Below are 22,015 nucleotides of genomic sequence, written 5' to 3'. Positions count from 1 at the left end.
CTATAGGTACGTCATTCTGCCTTTGAAGCTGCTTGCTCATGCTTTCCTTGGCAAGCTCTGGCAGACATGCTTAGCAGCAACAGAGATTGTATCTTTTTGAAGCTGCAGAAGGGTTAATCAGAAGCTCCTGAACAAAGTCAAACAAAAAAAGGAAGCCTTCAGAGGGTGGAAGCAAGGGCAGGTAGCCTGGTAGGAATACAGAGAAACTGTCCGAGCAGCCAGGGAGCAGGTTAGGAAAGCTAAAGCCCTGATAGAATTAAATCTGTCCAGGGATGTTAAGGACAACAAGAAAAAAGTTTCTATAGGTATGTTAGTGATAAAAGGAAGACGAGGGAAAATGTGGGTCCCCTCTGGAACGAAACAGGTGACCTAGTTACCCAGGATATGGAGAAGGCTGAGGTACTCAATGACTTTTTTGCGTCAGTCTTCACCGGCAAGTGCTCGAGCCACACTGCCTAGGTCACAGAAGGCAAAGGCAGGAAGTAAAGAACTGCCCACTGTAGGAGAAGATTAGGTTCGAGAATATTTAAGGAACCTGAAGGTGCACAAATCCACGGGACCTGATGAGATGCATCTGCATGTCCTGACGGAACTGGCGGATGAAGTAGCTAAGCCACTCTCCATCATATTTGAGAAGTCGTTGCAGTCTGGTGAAGTTCCCACTGACTGGAAAAGGGGAAATATAACCCCCATTTTTAAAAAGGGATAAAAGGAAGACCCAGGGAACTATAGATCAGTCAGTCTCACCTCTGTGCCTGGCAAGATCATGGAGCAGATCCTCCTGGAAACTGTGCTAAGGCACATGGAAAATAAGGAGGTGATTGGTGACAGCCAACATGGCTTCACTAAGGGCAAATCATGCCTAACAAATTTGGTGGCATCCTATGATGGGGTTACAGCGTTGGTGGACAAGGGAAGAGTGACAGACATAATCTACCTGGACTTGTACATTTGATACTGTCCCACGTGATGTCCTTGTCTCTAAATTGGAGAGACATGAATTTGATGGGTGGACCACTTGGTGAGTAAGGAATTGGCTGGATGGTCACACTCAAAGAGTTGTGGTCCATCGCTCAATGTCCAAATGGAGATCAGTGATGAGTGCCGTCCCTTAGGGGTCGGTACTGGAACCAGCACTGTTTAACATCTTTGTCAGTGACATGGACAGTGGGATCGAGTGCACCCTCAGCAAGTTTGCCGATGACACCAAGCTGTGTGGTGTGGTTGACACGCTGGAAGGAAGGGATGCCGCCCAGAGGGACCTTGACAGGCTTGAGAGGTGGGCCCGTGTGAACCGCGTGAAGTTCAATAAGGCCAAGTGCAAGGTCCTGCACATGGGTTGGCGCAGTCCCAAGCACAGCTACAGGCTAGGCAGAGAATGTATGGAGAGCAGCCCCGAGGAGAAGGACTTGGGGGTGTTGATTGATGAAAAGCTCAACGTGAGCGGCAATGTGCGCTTGCAGCCCAGAAAGCCAACTGTGTCCTGGGCTGCATCAAGAGAGGTGTGACCAGCAGGTTGAGGGAGGTGATTCTGCCCCTCTACTCCGCTCTGGTGAGACCCCACCTGGACTACTACATCCAGCTACAAGAAAGACATGGAACTGTTGGAGCGAGTCCAGAGGAGGGCCACAAACTTGATCAAAGGGCTGGAGCACCTCTCCTATGAGGACAGGCTGAGAAAGTTGGGGTTGCTCAGCCTGGAGGAGAGAAGGGTCCAGGAAGACCTTATAGCAGCCTTCCAGCCCCTAAAGGGGCCTACAGGAAAGCTGGAGAGGGACTGTTTTACAAGGGCAGGGAGTGACAGGACAAGGGGTAATGGCTTTAAACTGAAGGAGGGTAGATTTTGATTAGATGTTAGGAAGAAATTGTTCTCTATGAGGGTGGTGAGGCACTGGAACAGGTTGCCCAGAGAAGCTGTGGATGCCCCCTCCCTGGAAGTGTTCAAGGCCAGGTTGGATGGGGCTTTGGGCAACCTGGTCTAGTGGAGGGTGTCCCTGCCCATGGCAGGGGGCTTGGAACTAGATGATCTTTGAGGTCCCTTCCAACCCAAACCATCCTATGATTCTTTGTTTATGAAACCAGGTTGCTTACCTTTACAAGCTTTTACTGTGATCTTTTGGAAGATCTCGGATGCTTTTGGAAGATTCATCACCTGCCTTTGTAATTTATATTACATTTTTATTTCCTTTCTTGAAGCTATTTTAATGCTATGTATGATATTGTTAAAATTAACTATGATAAGCATAGAATCATAGAATGGTTTGGGTTGGAAGGGACCTCAAAGATCATCTTCTCTTGGCAAGCCCTAAATTACACACCTCTTGGATGCAAACTGGAGAATGTGACTGTTTTCATGTGGACGGCATAAAATTTTTGGCTGGTGTGTTTGGAGTGGTTGAATGAGCGCAGGGCATCTGAAGTACATCTGTAGCTTCAAAACAAGTCCAACAAAAGGACTCACATCCCCCAGGCAGGCAGATAGCTGTTTGTACAGATGCTTTTTCTCAAGAGACTTTTTGTAGGATTTGTCACAGTTGTGATTGAGTTTACTTAGGTGTGCATGGAGAGGGGTTGATGGCTATTCAAGGGTTTCATCAGGGAGATTAAAGGTATTGCTGTTGATCAGGAGATTTCTTTGTGTGGAGACTCTCCAATGAAATGGAGCACCTGAGAATATGCAGTACTTCTTTAAAAATGTTAAACAGGATCTGCTCTCTGATGGGAATTGTTAATTGTGCTTTTGGCTCTGTCTGACTTGCTGGCAAATGTACCATTGTGAAATTTTTACAACCTAATAAAATATTAGAGGATGCTTCACTTCAAGAGGAAACTTGATGGCTGCTTTCAGCTGATGCCTCTCTGAAACCAGGTGAGAAACATGTGCTGGCCTCACTGGGACTTCTGCCTACCTCCACAGGCAGAGCACCAGCATATTGATTCAAAGTTCATGGACTACAAAGAGCCTGAATAGTTCTGGCAGGGTGGATGTTACGATGCCAGGCTCTGCATCTTTGGTGTGATGCAGTTGAACAGATGAAGAAAATCTTAGGTTTTAATATATTGACTCAAAGTGGAATTATTTACGCATTTTGATACAAAACGTGTCTTGATTTTTTTTTTTTTTTTAATTTAGTTTTCTTAAGTGCATCTCTAAAGCCATGAGGGAAACTGGACTTGCTGTGTTTACCCCAGTCTAGTAGTGAATGCTGAGCTTTGCAAGTACTGACTTTTGGTACAAAGTTGTGTGTTGTGTACTTGTAATATAAGGATCTTCCAGCAACTCATAGGAATCTGGTGACTGTTCTTTGTATTTTCTTGCTTGTTAAAATTGCACAAATCTAGAATCTTTTATTTCTGAAGATTTAATTTGTCTAACATTTTTTCTTCCCAGGAAGTATTGTCTCCTAGGATTTAAACATTTGCTGATGCAAATCTCTGTGGTCACAGGTAGATAAAGAACTAACAAGTGCCACATCATTAGGTCACCAGTTCAAATTTAGTCCAAAGTGGTAATGGGCATTTTCATACTCCTAATGCCTTTCATCAGGATTTATGTTTAGTTGCTTAAATTAAAAGCAGAACATTTGTTATTCAGAATTATGGACTCAAGTGGAGAATAAAGACTTGAAGCAGTTTTTTATATAGTAGAAAATCCCATTTGACTTGTGTTAGTATCTGTATATGCTTGTCAGCATACATAGTGCTTTAGAAGAAGTAAAAGTTGCATCTTCCCAGAGTAGTGTGTGGTTTGCTGCATAAAATGTAATGCAGAAAGGCAACCTCACCTAGCAGAGAAGTGTGTGCATTAGTCAAGTCTGGTATTTTGGTGTGCTTTCCTATGACTTTTAAATTGCAAGAGCCTTTGAAGAAAGTATAGGAGGACATCGACTTTGAAGGGAAAGAGATTTTGAAACTGGAAATGCAACGTGAGAGTATTTTGAATGGCAACTGAAACACTTTTGGATGAAGTACTTCTCAAATTCTTCCAGGCAGCTGCTCTTCTAAAAAATGATGGATGGTTGGCTGGTTGGTGTTTTTGGTTTGGTTTTTTGTTTTTTTTTGTTTTCTTGTTTCTTCTAGCATTCATGTCAGGATCTTTATACACAGCTTCACTTCTAAATCTGACCTCTAATCTCAGGTTCCTGGTCAAGAAGTGTGGACTTGAGAGTAAAATCTCGTACTTACGACAACTCATTGGACTGTACGTTCCCCAGTCTGTAGAGAGCCTGTAATGGTTCAGTTCAGCTGCATGGGCTTTCGCAGCTTCATGGTTTCTCCTTGTCAAGTTATTATTCTAAAGTTGGGAAATCCTTGCAATCTCTTTGAGGTGTGTTGGGATATAGAAAACCTTGTGAATCCCTGCAGTCAGGGGCTGACCTCTTGCCTGCTGGGATCTGACTGCAATCACTTCTTACTTCCAACCTTTTCCTGAATGTTTCCTGAGCTCTCTGGCTTGTTTCAGGGACCAGCTTGGCAGCGTATCAGGAATCAATAGCTGGAGTCCTTCAGGAAAGAAGTTGAAGATGCTGAAGTATGAATTTTGGTGTCCTGGTTGTTAGAATCTGTTAGCAGAGACATCAAGATGTGAAAGTTGGTACAAATGTTCTCTTTCTTTGTGCTTCTGAATTGAGAAATTAGGATCTGAGTTGGCTTCCCTATCCTAGAGGCTGTTGCACAGCTTCCCATGCGTCTCATGCCGTGGGAGATGACTGGTGACTTTTGTCAGTATTTGGAGGCACAAAAAGTGGGTTGTGAGGTGTGAAGACAGGAAAAAAAGATATTTAATGACATGAAAAAAAAATACTGCCTGTAGAACTTGAGTTATCACTGTGGCACTTTGTGACAGGGATTCCAGTCCTGTGGGTCTTAAAAATACGTTTTCACATATGTATACTTTGTAAAGAGTCTTCAGTAATGTGGAGGTCTGAGTTCTTGGCACTTTGGGAGAAATTATGAGATCGTTCATTTTCATTCTTGATGCCGCTTATTGCCACCATTTTGGTGGTTATCTCAGAGACTGTCGGCAGTATGTTTATGACTTCTTACTTAGAATATTCTGTTACAATCAAGTATGTCAGAAGCATTGAGTGCATATTTCTGCCTCTCTTTTGATGCTGATTTGCTTTATAAAGGCAGTATTGAAGTTCAGGCTTAGCAAAGGAATACCAACTGCTAAACAATTTCTGCCTGTATTTTTAAGTCTCTCGTTGCTTTTTGGCTTGTAACTGTGATTTCAGCCAGAAATGGTGCATGGCTAGGAATCTTTCTGAATTATCATTCCTCTCTTTGCTAGAGACCAAAAGAGGAAAGTTACTCAAGTGCAAAGGAAACCTCTTTTTTTTTTTTCTTTTTAAAGCTGTCATGACAAATTGGAAAGTTGCAAGGGAAAACTTAAATCTGGTGTTTGCTTACTGTAGTTAACAATGAAGTCCTGTACAGAAAATTATTAGAGTGAATTATGCTTTCAGTGTCCTTGTTATTGTGGAAGAGTAAAAGATTTTTATTTTTTTAATGTATATTTGGTCTATGATAAATAAAAGGAAGGTGCCACTTTTTAGTGAAGAGTGGCCCTAAATATATGGTCATCATCATCAATTGCTAGTTTTCACAAATGGGATGACTTTGTATTGGTTTTCCCTCATTACAGACAAATAACTAATTCACGGAATGTCCATTTCTGAAACCTTTTACTGATCTTCTACTTAGGTATGAATGCTAATTCTTTTCAATACATATACAAACATTAATATGCTGAACTAGCATGAAACCCCATGTCAAATATTTTGCATACTGTAAAGTAATAGATGTTATCTATAAACATTAATGATTCTGCTGATATGGTAAATTCTATTCTTATTCTGCTGATGGAAAATAAAAGAATAGAGAACAGTGACTTTGCCAAACATGAAGTCCAGTGTAGTCTGAGAATGGACGACAAGTTATTTGGAGTCCCAATTCTGTGTTGTATAAAGGCCATAATTTGTCTTGCAAAAAAGCTGGCTAATGTTAAAAAATGTGTTATCTGTCTTTTTGAAAATAGATGAAATAGATTGCAGAAGAATATATTTGTCAACAGGAAGTAACCATAAACTTAGGAGGCATGCAGGCGTCGAGCATGGCTGAACAAGACTGCAAAGAATAAAGACAGAACCTCTTTCCCCTCGCTTTTCAGGCTGTAAGTAGGACCAGAGAACACCTTCTTTCTTGAGGGTTGAGCAGGCTTTTCAAACCCCGTTGGTGTGCGTGCAGTGTCTTAGTATGTCTTGGTGCTAGGCTTTCATGGTACAGACTGTGGGCTGCATGGACTGAAGCTGCAGGTTGTCACCACCCCACAGCCACAACTCTTCCACTCCCAGTGTCAAAGGAGCATTTAGATATTAGTAAGATTTGATGTAGGTCACATCAAACATGAGAATTTCAAGGTGTCCCAGTGCAGGTTTTTGCATGCTGCCAGATGTGCTTTACTGAACTGTTGCATGCAATGAAGGACCTTTTGTGATTGCGTTGATCAAGATACTACCGTGGGTGTGTTCCTCATCCAAGGGGAAAAGTGAGGTCAGTAGGAATGAATGTTGTGCTGCAACTCAGACTGGAAAAGAGATACTTGGTGTCTTGGGAAGAATATGTCTCTGTCTTCTGCTTTGGGGCATTCAGTCTGATGTGGCAGTCTTAATGTTATGTGGCAGGTGACTTTATCTTCTTTGTTGGGCTGCCCTACTTTTTCAGGTGAAGGCCAGTTCTGTACTTTGTCCTCTGCTTTTTCCTCTGGCAGGGGATCCTTCCCATTGTCCCGATACATGTGCTTCAGCTTTGCCTGCTGTCTCCTCTTGGCACAGAATTACCTGCTGTGTTGCTCCATGTAGACGTGGCTAGGCGTCCCACCCTTCAGAAACCTGGAGGCCTGGTCACGTCCACAAGTTTGTGGATGTGATGCATAGCGTGGGAGCCATTCGGATGTTGGGCTTTGAGATATTTGAATATTGTGGTGGGAATGAAGGCAACCAGGAAAGCAGCAGACAGGAAAATCCCCGTCTGCTGCATCTGCCAGTAGCCCTGGAGGAATAAAACTGAGATGTTCTCTTAACTCTTCTCTTCCGCTTTTTGGGTTAGGTCTGCTTGCTTGTTCAATGAGCGAAGAGAATTTTCTGTCTCAGAACATGTGCAGAAGTGGGATGGCTGCATATGCTGCTCTCAAAAACTCAGAGAAGCTAATGTTGGCATTCTTACCATTTCCCACATCATCTATACTGACACAATGACATTCCTTGTAAATTGATGGCAAAACATTTGATCTTTCTTTTTTTGGTCTTGCTTCCCTCTGCAGTTTAACTCTTGTTGTGAGGCGTATATCTGATCAAAGGATATTAACAACATCTTTATCTTCTCGGTTTTACAAATTTGGCTTAAAAATTCTCTGCTTGAAACTTGGCAAACACTGCCTTGGTATGCAAACATTGGGGATGGGATAGGGGAAATCACTTGGCTGTTGAAAAACTACATATGGGAAAGTCACATGGAGCTTTCAGTGTTTTATTTATAATTCTGCAAAGGCCTCTTCTAGTTTGAAAAATAGAAGGGACCAAATAGCGCCTTCTGGAAAGCAGACAACTAGATTTTTTCCATGAGTATTAACTTCACAGATTGTAACACTCTTCCGTAAATACTTTTTTTAGCTTTCAGGATGTGTAACTGGGTAAATTAACATTGCAAAGAAAACCTTAACTCCTGCAGCATCTGGCTTTTTAAATTCTGATTGTGAATTACTGTAAGAGATGTTTTGTTTTCATTTAACAAATACATATTGAGTTTCCAGAAAGGTAACTTGATTTACAGTAAGCGTACCCAGTGGGAACCATGTGCTTTTCACGTTTGTCTTTTAATGAAGGATTAGAGTATTTCTTTCAAAATCTCTTTTCCAGAAGGCGGCTAGTTTTAACCATTAAGTAACATTTAAGTAAGAACTGAAGCTGGACTTTCAGATTTGGCTGTAAGCGTGAACAGATGTTTCCAAACCCAAATCCTTGGAATGATTTTACTAGTTAATAATGCAACCATGAGTTTTATGTCAGCTTGATTCTGAGCAATGTTTTGCTGATATCAGTATAAAATAACTATTAAGTGAAATTACTTGAACAAAGCTAAAACGAGTGTGACAGAAGTGGTCTGCCAGAGAGGCTCTACCATTCTCCTTCTGTTTGAAATGCTGAACATGGCTAAGTCTTTGCAGAATGGCATTTAAGGTTACATTTGGAGTCGTTAGGTTATAAACAGTCCACAAAATACTTTACATACTTCATGTTAATATTCCTCTGAAGATCAAGATTCCCTGGGGAAAAATGAGAATATGCACCAAAAACATTCTCAGTTCTTGAGGTTTATCCACAACTTCCTAGATCACTAAAGATCAACTGTCTCTAGAAATTATTACAAAACAAATTTTGATGCAGCTCTCAGAGTGTTTATATGTGGGGGGAATATACTGGGTAATGCACTTTCTTTTAGGCAGACTTTCATATTTTTGCTGCCTGGCTGAGATGTAGATCGTGATTGGAAGATCTTTCTGACTTGAATTTGGTAAATTTATATTAATCTTCATGTTCCAGAATACTTTTGAGTCTGAGGCTGTGTTGGGAAAAGACATGGCAGAATTGTTCAGATCTTGACAGAATGTCTGAATCTGTGCTATTGAATAGAGAGGAGTCCTTTCATTTCTGTTTCTCAGGAAGTCTTATGGGGAGGAAGTTCTTGACCCTTCTTAAAGACGCCAGAGTGTCTCTGAGAGATATGACCCACCATGTAATTTTTTGCCAAGAATAAATTTGTCTCCACTGTGAAAAAGTGGCTGGTTTGTGCTAGATGCAATCCTTGTAAAACTGGGTCTGTGGGGGGACTCTGTCGCACTTGTGAAAATGGTCTTGTCTCTTGTTCCAATATTAGCATTTACTGCCTTTCCTGAATGCTTGGCATCTACAGTGGTACATTGACAGTGTGCGTGCCTGTGCTCCTTGCTTGTGTGGTCAACTGACTCTGAAATAAAACAAAAACTCTAGACAGCCAGCTTGTCCTTTAGAAATGAATCTTATTTCAGATTCCGCTGTTACTGTCTGGAATACTGGGATTTATAGACCTGGCAGGCTGACTATGGGAGAGTTGTTATACTAGGGCAAGATCTGGGCTCTCTGTCAAACCCCTTAAGTGGTATCTCTCATACCTGAGGATGCAACTCACAAGGGACATCCTTGGCGTCTGTGTGCATCCAAATTTCTTTCAGCGTATCTAGATGAGAAGCAAAAAGTGGAGGACTTGACTGAGAGTCTGGCGAGAGGTGCTGTAAGCAGCAGACACTTGCGAGCTAGTTGCAGTTTATAGACTGTAGGAGCCACTGGTGCATCTTCCTGCTCCTGGGGAGTTTAGGAATGAGCATTTTCCATGTGTTTGCTGAGGTTTTGGAGGTCTGGTTATCCCTCAGTGTAGTTCAAAAGCTAGTTGCAGGCAATTTCACAGCAGTACTTTACGCTAATGAGGAAGCAGCAGGGTTGTGCTTCCTCCGGCCTGCCTGGAAATGAGAAGTACAGAGGCTCAGCTGTTCAAGAGCTACACGACTATAAGGCATAATAATAGCTCAAAGACTTTAACTACACAGCTCAAGCATACACTAACTGCATATTAGAGAACTAAACCTTGTCGAGCGTGCTTGATCTGGTAGCGAAGCTGCTTGATTCACCTCCGTTATCGATCTGGTTTCCAAACTGAATCCCTCAAGTATCTGTAAGGATATCTTTTGGTGCATGGTGAACATAGTGAATATCACTGTTTCTGCTGGCTCACTTTGGCAGATACAAGTTCCATGTCACTAATAAGTTTCTACATTTACAAAAGATTGCTTTAGCTTTTTTGACTGAAACTTTGCTTTTAATTTCCCAAGAATTTGGGAACATTTTTGATGGTCACTTATTTTTCCTTACGGTGACTTCAACTCCATGTGAGCTCAGACTTAAATAGTCTGTGTGCTGACACTCTAAAAGATAACGTCATGCTGTCAGTTTGTCCTGAATTCTTTCTACAAATGGGGTATATGTTTTAAAAAGTCTTAACATTTTTCTTTCTCATGCTAGACCTGCATTTTAAAGGGAACCTGAAATTTATTATCATCTTCCTTATTTTTTGCTGATGTTAAAACCATCTACTAAATTCAGTCATCCAAAACTGAAGGGACAGTAAAGATTTTACTGTTTGTATAGTTCACCTTTGGTGTAAGAATTGTATTGCAGCTAACAAGGAACACACAAAGGCTTGAGAAAAGGTTCTGCAAATACAGTTAGATGTGGGAAAAAAAAAAAGGTATTGATCTAAAATTCTATGAGGAAACTGAGTTACTCAGTAACTGATACATAGACTGAAAGGGTTTGCTGCCCTTTTGGTTCTCAAGAGGAAAAAACAGAAAACGCACAAACTCCTGGTTATAATGCCGCACACATTAAAATGAATACTAAATGTAAAGGGGTCAAATTAAAGGAAAAGAATATGGAAGAAAAAGTTAGAAAATGGTGAAGTGCTTCAGTCTCCAGTAAAGTACTAGAATAAATCCCTGAAGGCTTTACAAGCGTCTCTAAGGCAACAGGAAATGAGCAGTGTGGACTTACCAGGAACAACCTCATGGGGGAAAAAATTTTAATTTGGTTGATTCCATGGATGTTTCACAGCCCGAACTGAGTGAGGGAGCATATTGGTTATGGGATGCTGAAGGAAAAGTGCAGAGTTCTTACTGGATGGAGAAAATCAAATAGAGGGAGTCTAGGATTTTGGAATGTATCAGAAATTGAGTGCCGTTGTTGCAAAAAAACCTCACCGAATCTTTAATGATGTAGTAACAGAAGTGTCCTATACAGGTATTTTGTAATACTCCATGCTACTAAGTGACGTGCACCATTTTGGATCACACATTTTAAGATGGGTCTAAGTTGCATACTGAGAAGAGCAGTTTAATCCCTGTAGTCTATGAAGAAAGACTACTTTTGTCTTCTGAAAGCAGCTTATAGAGGAATAGAACAATTTTCCATTGAGCTAAGTGAAGACAATGACTATGATCAGTTGTCTTGTTTTTAGTGGAGAAAAAGAAATTACTGCCATATTTACACTAAGGCCTCAATTAATGTTAATGGGAAAGAACATCCTAATTTTTAAGGAGCACTGAGCACAGGAACACATTGCCTGTTGAGGCAGTGGGAATACTAGCAATTGCAGTCATTTTAAGAATAGGTTAGAGAAATGTTGCTGCTTTAGGTGCAGCAAATTGTTCCCAGAGCAGTTTGACAGGGTGACTTATTGAGAAGCCTTTCAGCCTGGTGCTTCTGGGTTTGTGTCTTCCATTTTCGAACAGCCCTGATGTTTGAAGCCTGTGTTAAGGAACAAGTGCTGAAAGGAGGACAGTCCGATGGCCAGTCTGTAATTAAATCCATAATTAAATCCTGCTCACAAACGTTGCTATCCATTCCTAAGTTCTTTAGGTATTTTTACCTGGAAGATGTCTCTTTCAATGGTCTGATGACTTTACAAGGTGCAGGTTGGGTCTCTGCAATGGAATTGGTGGGCAGTTTTCTCACTTGTTTCCAGAAAAGGAAGGTTAGTCCTGGTTTTCCAAAGGAGATGTTCAGAATTCCTACTCCCCAAACTACCTGTTTCAGGGAGCCTACGATGTGTCAGAAGTGAGTATTTCTAAAAAATGAAAAATATTTCCTTGCCTTAGAGTTTCTTCATTCAACAGTCACCCACAGGTCTTTGAGCTTACTGAGTGCTGAGGAGGACAGGTATATTCACCTTTTGAAGAAGAAAATAACTGGCTTCTGACAGTTTGGGGGTTTTTTTGTTAGTTTTTAAGATTTACTGTTTTACTGTAGTCATGTTAATTAGCACCAATTACCTTCCTGTAAAAAGGTATGATGTCAATCAGGTTTTGAGTTGGTTTTGATTTTTTTTTTTTTTTACACAGATGCATATGGACTATTTGGTTTATGCTGTGGGAGAATTTAAAAGAAAACAATGGTTGCAGGAATAAGAGGCCACTGGTATTGTGATCTAGAGGAAATGCGTGTCTGGAAGCCAGACTTTAGCAAGGAGAAAGCAAGCACTTACCCTTTTTTCTTTTCCGCAGCCTGCAACCTTGGTGCAGAGAAATGTGTGAAAGAGGTGAAGCAGTGCGGGTCACCCTGTCCTCCCTCAGCTTGGCTACAGCCAGGGGAGTGTTTGCTTTATCTGCCAGTGGATAAACAAGCACTAATGGAAATTATAGCAGTTGGGATAAGATAATACCCATAAAGGCACGTTATGGTGATTAGCATTTCTTCCCAAGATAAAGCTGAAATGAGTTTTTAATTATTGGGCATTGAACTATATGAAATAAAGCATGCTTATGCACAAAAGGGGAGCACACATTCCCATATGCCTAAGGGGGAAACCCTACAGATACCACAAAGGTGGGGGAGGAAGACAGCAGGGTGTTGAAGGTATCTGCCCTTGGAATGGCAAAACCGCCTGGCCTGCAGGTACGTCACTAAAATTTAGAAACTGGCTGTGATTCTAGGTGCCATCAGTGCCTTTAATTCTTAAGCTAAGTGCAAACTGCGTAATGCCAGGGCTGATGCTGAAATGCGACACTCAGACATCGCTTCCCCCCAGCTGCCTGTTGCTTACATAACTGCTGGCTGTCCCAGGGTGGCCTCCAGATGAGCTGAGCCCAACAGGAGGGTAACCGGTGGCAGTTCTGCTAGGCATAGAAAGAATAACAATTAGTTGTATTTAGAGTCCGTTGGTTGTAATATCTCAAACAACTTTCTGACACTCTCCTCATTCTACAGTTAGGGAACATAGCTGCAGAGAGGAAAAATGCAGCAGGATGGAGGAGCTGGTGATGGGAGGCATTGAATTATTTGCCCTGCATGCTCGGATTGAATCAACTTTATTTGTTTCTGAAAACCTACACCTGTGAGCTCTCTGCTTTGTGTACATCATGCTTTCTGAAGACTCTCCCATTGAAGCAATCCCAAAAGTTCTCCCCTTCGGTTGGCAGAGCACTGAAGTGTGTGGCCTTTTGGGGAGCTTTTCTTGTCTTCTTGGTAAAGATGTGGGCCAAAGTAGACGCAGTACTACAGCAGGGGAGAGATTAGGCTTTAAGATCTTGGTATTTCCTTCTGTTTCACAGACATGCGTAAACTCAGCTTGAAATGGCACTATGTTGGTTTGTTTATTCCTTATTTTTGTTTACTCATCATTTCAAAATAGAGATGAGTTCATGTTTTTCTTCCAAGTACTTGGAGAGATCCTAAGCAACACAGTAATTCAAGTTTGAAAAGATAAGCTTGTGTTTAAGATGAGTTTTTCTGAAGTGGTTTTTCCTAAAGTTGCATGTTTAAAGAAGTTTTTAACCATGGAGGTTAAGATCTAATAGGTCTCAGAGTTTTGTTTAGTGATTTAAAAATGATGCCTTTAATACTGTTGTGCTGTGATCTTTTAAATGCTTGTGGTATTGAGCTTTCTTAATAGTTAAACTTGTGGTTTCCTCTAATTCTTCGCCTTGGTTGTATGAAGATGTATGTACATGATCTTTAGTACTCTTCATTTTGGAAAAGGAGAAGTCTTCCTGTCTTTTTGCTTTCCTGATGTTTGTGCCAGGCTCTAACCACAAACTCTGAGCCTCAGCCTCAGCCTACCTGTAGCGGTTCAGATGAGTTTACTTTTCTGCTAGATAACAAATCTTGTAAAACTCTAGGTACTGCACAGCCCATTGGGTTAACTGACAGACCTTTAATTTTGTGAGTACTGTATTGTGATCCACATGTATTTTCTAAGAGGAAGAAGACTCAGTTAAACCAGTTGTCTGTGGTTTATGTACTGCAAATCCAGTCATCTGTGCAACCCAGAACCCACCTATTGATGGGGATGTAGGTACCATGGCAGAGCTTGGAGCGTAAAGTCCAAGGATAATAGTAGGAAAGTGCTTGAGGCTGTACATACATAGGGCAGTCTGAGGACATTTCTTTGCCTCGGCATAACCTATGAGATACTGCTCTGCTCTGTAACATTATCAAACCATAATATCCAGCATGGTGCTCAGAAAGAGGCAGCTGCTGATGTCTGTTTCCCTAAAGGATTTCCCAGAAAATCTGTTCCTCTCAAGAAGGGTACGGCCCATGTAGAAGTGGTGCTCTGCTGGAAACAAAAACTTAAGTCTCAGAACTCAATAAAAGACCTCTTTCTTGTAAAGTCAGCTGAGGAAAACAAGACTGCTGGTATTTTGGGGGTTTTTCTAAATTTGTTCCAGATGTAAACTTAAGCTCAGAAAAGACCAGCGAACTTCAGAAAGCTCTGACCAGGCTGTATGAGTAACAGTTCCCCCAGCAAAGTCTTACATGATGAGAAAGCTAACCTGACAAGAGGTACACAATTGGTTAAAATGGCTAACTGCACTGTTCCTGAAGAAAGAGGTGAGCATCTTTGGGCAATTGGATGCCCACTTGACACCACTGTTTCTGAACAAGGTGTGGTTTTTAGGTTTATAAGAAAAGTAGCAGAGGTTAACATCAAAATACTTCCTAATTTGCAGGGATACCATCACTTCAAATTACATGCATTTGTACACGCGTGCTTACCTATTACATGTGCTGTCTATTCACATCTCTGTGGGTGTTTCCCATGGTCAACGTGCCTGTGCCTCATGTGCGAGACTGGATTTTATCTGAACAGTAGCATTTTGCAGAGTGGCACTTGTGAGAGTGCAAAAGGGGCAAAAGGCCGTGACCTTTCTTGGGTTTTGTCGTCTTGCTTGTGGTGATGTGGAGCAATTTGATTGATCCCTGACCCTCTTCTCCTGCTCCAGACTTCTGTCTTAGGTATATCTTGGTGATGAAATGCCACGTAACCACCCTTATCTTCAGTGGGTTCTGGTTTTTGTGGTCAGTGCTTTCTAAATGCATTGGCAGGCTGAGAGAGATTAAGTCCTGCTTGATTTGCAGGGGGGGCTTGTTTCTGTCATAGTTGGGCCCAGCAGTGATAGTGCTGTATCCCAGATAATTTCTTCATGTATATAAGTATCCTTCTCTTTGAGGACTTACAAGTTAAGACAATCTGCTGTATAATTGCCTGTTACCTTAGACGCTGATGAAAAACCCCCTCTCCTAGGACCCCAGAGTATCGTTTAGAGCAGCATTATCCCATGAAATCTAGAGGCAATAGAAGACTAAGGAAGAAGAAAACCTTAAAATCAATGCTAGTCACCCCAGCACTAGTGCTGTTAGCTTTGGCAAATCCTGTCTCAACAATAAAGCCAGCTGCCATTTTGGCATCAAGACAGACAGACTTGGCATCAGCCCCTCTGGCACCAAAAAAACGCTTCGTGGGAGCTGGCACCAACACTGAAACAAGGGTAAGGCCCAAGGGAAATGCCAAGCAGACATGAGATGAGCACTAAAAATAGTGAGTTGCTGTCATTTGGAGAGAAAACAAATAGCACTTCTAAGAGCAGGGCATGTAAGATCTCCATCAAGGTTGTGCTGGTAAGCAGCTTTGGGACAATGCTGTCTCCTATGATGATGATGTGACCAAAGGACACACGCAGGCTTTATTTTTGGTACCCATATGGTGCAAGACTCTAAAACTAGAACAGAAGACATTTACCGTCTTGATTCCACGTTTGGGGAATCTTGTTACTGTCTGCAGGCTCTGCCTTCTTCCCTGTCTGGAGCAGATCGTCTCCTCTTGAGCTGTTACCAAAGGTCCTGTTTGCATACACAGGCATAGGAAAACAAGAACTATAGTGCCAAAAAGCAAGGAGGCAGGCTAGTGTCCCTGTACCACCCCGGACACGCTAGCCTTCCTGGAGACAGTCTCATCAAATGTTTAACAGCTGAACTGCCCCCTCCCTCCTCCTTCTCCCCCTCCCAGCAGGCTCAGAGAAAGCCCAGTAGGCTTTCCAGTGACTTCATTACCCACTCCAGACTAAAACTGAAGCCTGACATCGGTGCCCAAAACCTGGGAATGCTAAAGGGAGAGAATCGACCTTGTCTCCACTGAAGCAGTTAGTGACCTCTGAATAAGGCAATTTCAACTCTTTAGTCCCCCTTTGCCTCAGTGGCAAAGGACTTCAAACCTTTTTAAGATCTCTGGGCTTGAATGGCAAGCCTGGATATTGAAATAGTGGTCATAGAAAATAGATGATGCAAATTATCTTTGGCATTAGAATTACATTGGCTTGGCCACAACTCCACTGCTGTGAAGAAAAGCATGCCAGACCTGTGGCTATCATTTTCTCCTCCTTGGGGAAAAAGCAGTGGGAAACAATGTCACTGAGGGTTGGAAATTTCAAGCTACACTTAGCAAAAACTATTTTGGTCTCAGAGAAGGAGCCTGGGCTTCTCATTGCCACCACTCTCCCATCACCTAAACAGCAGAGTGGGTAGGAGTGTCTGGAACAGCCTGAACGTGGCCTCTTTTCTCCCCTCTGTCAGATGGATGTTGGAGAGGACTCCTCTTGGGTATCTCCTCCACATCCATCTCTTGTCCTCTCCCTGCCCTTTCTTGAGTGCCCTTCTTATGATAGCTTAATACTGAAAGCAGCTTCAGTTGAGGGTTGCTTGCTGTACAAAATTGCAAAGGAAAGTGCTTTACTGTTGGTATTTCTTTACCCACATATGAAAAGCGAAGAGGAGGACAGGCTCCCACTGAAATACCAGGTGACAGAGTGGGTAGTGGCTTCCGCTGTATTGCCCCCTCCTTTGGTTCAGGACTCATGCATGGCCTTCAGGTGGAAGATGTGGCACATATTTGCACTTGTGTGTTTGGCTGACAATTGCTGTTCAGGATTCAGTTGGAATCAAGATTTGATTGGAATCAAGCATGAGCTGTTGGCATTGGGGCTCTCTGCAACACTGAACACATTTTGAAGTGTGCAGTCTCTTCCTCTCTTGTTAACTAGTTACTCAGAGACAAAGACTGGTGACAGCAGTTGAGGTTGAAAAGCACTGTCCCTATTTGCTTATCTTGACTTAGTAAGCTGCAGAAGTTTCTTGTACTTCTACACCACTGAGCTGACAGAAGCAGTGACAGGCTGCAGGGAAGAGGGATCTGCCCAAGGACAGATTCTAACTGCTCCAAGCCCTTGTGCTTCTTTGCACATCAAAATTGATTGATCCAGCAGACATGTTGCAGCACTGGCTCACAAGCCAGTTCCAACACGTATGGTGTCTTTTCCTGCAGTTATTCTTTGCTCTCTCTAAACAATGATGAAGTTGCTTGGCCTAACAAACATTAAATGCAAGTGACTCCAGTGTCCTTGCTTTGTAGCTGAACTGCATGCAAATTGGGGGACCCACTTTACCATGCTCCTAAATAATACGGTAGTACTAGACACAATGGGTCTAAAAGGTTTGGTTTGGACCATGTGTCCCCTAAGCAATAGAGTAAATACTCTAGGTCCTGTAGGTACTGGGAAATTATCAGACTGACCTGTTCCTGTTTGTCCTCTGGAATTAGTCAATGACGTTCTTTGTAGGCAGCACCAATGCTATATGTTACATGAACCCAAGGCACCTGCTCCTCATATTGGAAAGTCATCATGTTCCTGTAATGGTGCTGTTAGGGTGGGGAAGTGGCCCTTCACTCTTTGGGAATTGACAACAAGCAGGCAGATTTTGCAGGCTGGTGGCTAGCCAGAAATGGTTTCCAGGCAGAACTAGTATTGCATCACTGTTTGAGTGTTGATGATCTCCCAGTGTCTCATGCTGTTTTTGCTAGCAAACCAGGCCCTTTAGAATATTTGCTGTCAAGGCAGAGCTTGGTTGTTCCTGGATGTTGTCTTATTCTGGAGAAACAGAGATCTGCTTTTATGCCTTTCTGTATGTTTGTTTCCCTTTTTTTCTTTATTCCCAGAGCCATCTCCAGGATGGGGAAAGATAAAGTCACCCCCATTTAGGTTGCTTCTTTCACACTTTGTTTTGAGTGCCTGACAGACCTGTGTAGTCTCAGTTCTAGCACCCAAGGCTGTGGGCTGACTAATGAAAATGGATAGCTGATGCTCCAGGGATGCTCCTGTTACCAACATGAAAATAACAGAGTGCACAAATGGAATAGTCATTAGATAAAATTGTTCCAACTTTATGGTCAACCTGTATATATATAGCTGCAGAACCATGGTATTAAAGTTTAATTGAGGGGATATTACACACCACCCATATTTACTGTTCAAAACCTCTCCCTGCCTAGGACTCTAATAATGGAGCAACTGAGAGTTGCCTTGTGCTCCAAGCCTGACAGATTTGAGCTGCGCAACTTCAATTTTTGTTCCAATTGTGTTGTCATAACTGGATCATCTGAAGGTCAAGATGTCTCCTCAGGGGATATCAAAATGGATATTGTATCTTGCTGGGTTACTAAACCTGCTTGCAAGCATCTCCCATCAAACATGGAAAGTGACTCTAAAATGGCCCAAACGACTTCCATCATCTACTTCAGTTGCATGCTAATATCTGAGGTCACGAGGCACAGTCTCTGTTGGGCCTGTGAAGGTGCCAAGGAGCATCCTTTGCTTGACATCAGTTTGGGGCAGATGGCATGTTCAGGAGAGCAGTATTACAGACTGATAAAGCCTAGAGGTCTTTATTCCCTCTTTTTAAATTGAAACTTGGTCACCATTATCCTGTAGTGGGATCCACACTGACATGCCAAAAAAGGATGGGTGGTGGCTGCCTAAACAAGCAAATTTTCAAAATAATGTAGATCCCATAATCTGTCCTGACATTAGCTCTGACTTTCAGAGCCCTCAAGAGATTCATCTACAGAGAAACTGTAAAAGCTTGTATTTGCTCTGTTCGCTATATCCCAATAGATACCGTCTTGTGTCATTGATGGGTGGCCTTTGCAGATGTTAAACTCCGGGTTCATATAAAGGAAGTGAAAGCCATGCTGAGCCTGCCTTAGAGCTGCTCTTGCCTTCATTAAAATAATTTTTATTTCGGCTCTCGTTGCCCCCAAGCGGAGTGCAATAGAAAATTAGAAAGGTTTTGGAAATGGGCAATGAGCAGCTGAAGGCTTTGGGAAAAGATTTTTACATTAAGGGGATGGGGAAGATTGATATGTTTTATAAGAAGATAGCTAACAGGTACAGAGTAATGAATAGGTGAGAAGATGGATGGGGACTTCTGTTCCCACCTGCTAATAATATGAAAGTCAGATTAGAAGGTGGTGAATTCACTCGTGATGAAAGGAACTATTTGTTCACAACCATTGTCTATGAAACTCGTTACCGCAAGACAAAGTATTGGAGCAAGTACTTATGAACTTAAAAAAAAAAAAAAAAAAAAAAAAAAAAAAAAGGGGGGGGTAAAATCATACTAGTTGGAATATCCAAAGCAATTGCAAAGATTAGGAGAACCTAGGTGTTTTGAAAAGGCTCTAAGTGTATTGATATAGGGGATTATAAGGGTAAGAGCTAACTCGTCCAGCTTTTTTTTTTTTTTTTTTTCCCTTCTCCAGGGCTTTGTCCATAGTCACCTATAGCAGAGTTTGTGGAGCGTGTTACTGGCCACTGCCCCTCAGAGACTGCAAGAGTGGCTGCTGCTGCTGCAGTTGAATGTGGTAATGCGTGCTTGCAAACCACCTTTTTGTGTTAGTCTTTCCAGGATTGTTAAGTTCACACATAAATTAGGATGCTTTTGCTTTTTCGCTAAGTAACTGCCTTTGATAGTCCTTCACAACTTGTCTTGGATCTGGAATGATGCTTCGCCTTTTGAGTACGTGCTGGGGGAGAGGCGGGTGGTTAAAGTTAGATTCCTTCTGACAGTAGGGATTTAGAAATTGCTGCATTGGCTCAGCCCTGGGATCTGCCTAGTCCGGGGCTCTGGATAGCAACAGCCAAAATCAGATATTTCAAAGGATAGCGTGAGGCCACAGACCAGATTACTAAAACAGAAAGCTGCCCTTTTATATCGCTGATGTTTGTCCATAGAATTGGAAAAGCAAAGGTTGAGAGTTTGTTTGATCCAAGAGCACAAAAGCTGGAAAATCCCACTGCCTGGCCGATGCTAGTTAACACTGACGTTTTGTATCCTCCAGGAAGTTACTTATGTGCCTGTTTTCCCTTGGGAAAAACAGAGATGTGCTTACCTTAAACGGCAAGTTTATATGGAAGCTTTAAGTTGGTGTAAAAATAAGTAATATTTGTGTATAGTCTTACAGCCTAATTGTGTAGAGGACACCCACAGTGGGGTTCTCATTTGGGAAACAACCCTGGGCTGGGCTGGGCTGGGCTGGGAGGAGGCAGCAGCAGTGGTCACTGAGGGGGTTTGGCATGTGGAAAATGGGTGTCTTTTTCTGACACTGCTGCAAGCTATCTGGCTGTCCAGGGGGGATTCTGTTCTGGGTTGGTTTTTTTCTTTCCTTTTTTTAAAATTTCTTTTTTCTGCTGTTGCAAATTAGCATTTGTAAGAATTATATGTGGTTTTTCTCTCTCTCTTCTGAAGTCCTGAAATTATTGTTAAAACTGCTGCTAAAAAAGGGATTCAGTGAACTCTCTATGGATAAAAAGTATATTCCTTCCCTCGTCAAGTATTTTAATGTGTTGAGCTCCAAAAGCCAAAGAGGCCAAAAGCTAGGGGAGTTGCCCCTCTGTCAAATATCCATGGAGCTGCTGCTAGGGCATGTGGGAGTGGCGGTGGTGTCCCAGTCCCCCCCCGACAGACAAGGACAGCTGCTGATTAAAGAGAAGCCCAAAAAAAAGAGGTTGCTGAACTTTCAAAGTGGAGGTAGAAAAGGGAGTTAAATTTAGATTACCTTCTGCAGTGTCATCTCCTACACTGCTGTGGAACTTGCTGTACTCCTTACTTGGGAGAGGACAAACAAGACATGCCATCCTGGGCACCAGATGATAAATTTGTTTATAAGGCTTAATTGCCCCTTGGCATGAAAATGTGAAATGAGCTCAAATAGAATGAGAAACCTTCCATTGGGGCTAGTCGTGTTTTCCTTGGGGAGAGGTGGATTAAAATGTCTTCCCATCACCTGTCTGATCCTGGAGAGGCCCAACCCTGGTCCTACTGAAATCAGAGGAGTTGTTGCCGTTTCTATAGTAGGATGGCTGTTATCTGGAGGGGTTGAGAGTTGAACAGTGCCATAAGAGTTGCTCAGAAAAAACATACCTGTGGTGGTGGGCAGAAGGTGGGATGGGAGTGCTTTGGATCTGTGAAGGCTTTACCCAGGTCCCTGGGGTCTGGAGGTACTCAGAGAAAGCACGGTGGGTGCCCCTAGGGCTCCAGCACTGTTCAGCAAGCAGCATCAAACTTGGCTTTCTCCTCAAAAACAGATTAAATGTCTATTTTTGCTTAGCGAGATTTAATCATCACTGAGGAGCTGTCGGCTTTTGTCAACATTTTTAATCGATTCCCCTCTACTCGTAGCACCCATTTAGCAGGGAGGAAAGTGCTTCTGCTCCTCCATGGCTCCTTGCCAGGGTCCCGCACAAGCAGCGCTGCCTGACAGCACGCAGCTCCCTTTTGCAGCGAGCTGCCTGCTGTTACCCAGCAGCTCTCTTAAGGTTCAGGGCTTCTTTTTTTCTTTTTTTTTTTTTGTTATTTTTTTCAGAACTGCCCGACCTGATGTCATTTCCCTCTTGCAAACACTCCGGCTGGGCTGTGTCTGAGATATGTCACGGGGAGTGGGAGGAGGAGGAGGGGGAGCCAGTGAGTGCGTGCAGTGTCCCAGGACCCTGTTTACTTAGCATTCCCAGCCGAGGAAGCCCTGGTTTAAATAGGATCGGAGGAGCGGGCTGCCCACAGCAGATAAGGAAATGGTCACTGTGGGGCTTTAAATTCCTACTTTCCCATGCGCTGGTGCAGAGGATGAGCCTGCAGAATGCCTTTCCTCCTGGGTCTCAGACAGGTAACTAGCTTCGGTGCAGTGGGAGCTGCTTGCTCAGGTGGAGGATGTGACTGACTTGCTTTTATTTTTATTCACCCCCCAAACCCAGGAAATG

At 42.6% G+C, this 22,015-nt stretch overlaps 1 protein-coding gene across 2 annotated transcripts in view; it reads left to right on the top strand.

Annotated features, from left to right (window-relative positions):
• WBP1L (WW domain binding protein 1 like) overlaps window positions 1-22,015 on the top strand; it is a 62,106-nt gene that overhangs the window by 15,208 nt on the left and 24,883 nt on the right. The window contains exon 1 of one of the 2 annotated variants that reach the window (XM_054831769.1): window positions 21,719-21,921. The exons of the other annotated variant lie outside the window; for it this stretch is intronic. Within the exon in view, the coding sequence (XP_054687744.1) occupies window positions 21,895-21,921 (27 nt within the window). The 5' untranslated portion in view covers window positions 21,719-21,894. Of the gene's footprint in view, window positions 1-21,718; window positions 21,922-22,015 lie in introns of those variants that run through there. 2 annotated transcript variants of the gene reach the window in all.

Source organism: Grus americana, chromosome 7 (genome assembly GCF_028858705.1).
Source record: "Grus americana isolate bGruAme1 chromosome 7, bGruAme1.mat, whole genome shotgun sequence".
In the NCBI taxonomy this organism is placed as follows: Eukaryota; Metazoa; Chordata; class Aves; order Gruiformes; family Gruidae; genus Grus; species Grus americana.
This window is presented reverse-complemented; position numbering and strand designations above follow the sequence as displayed.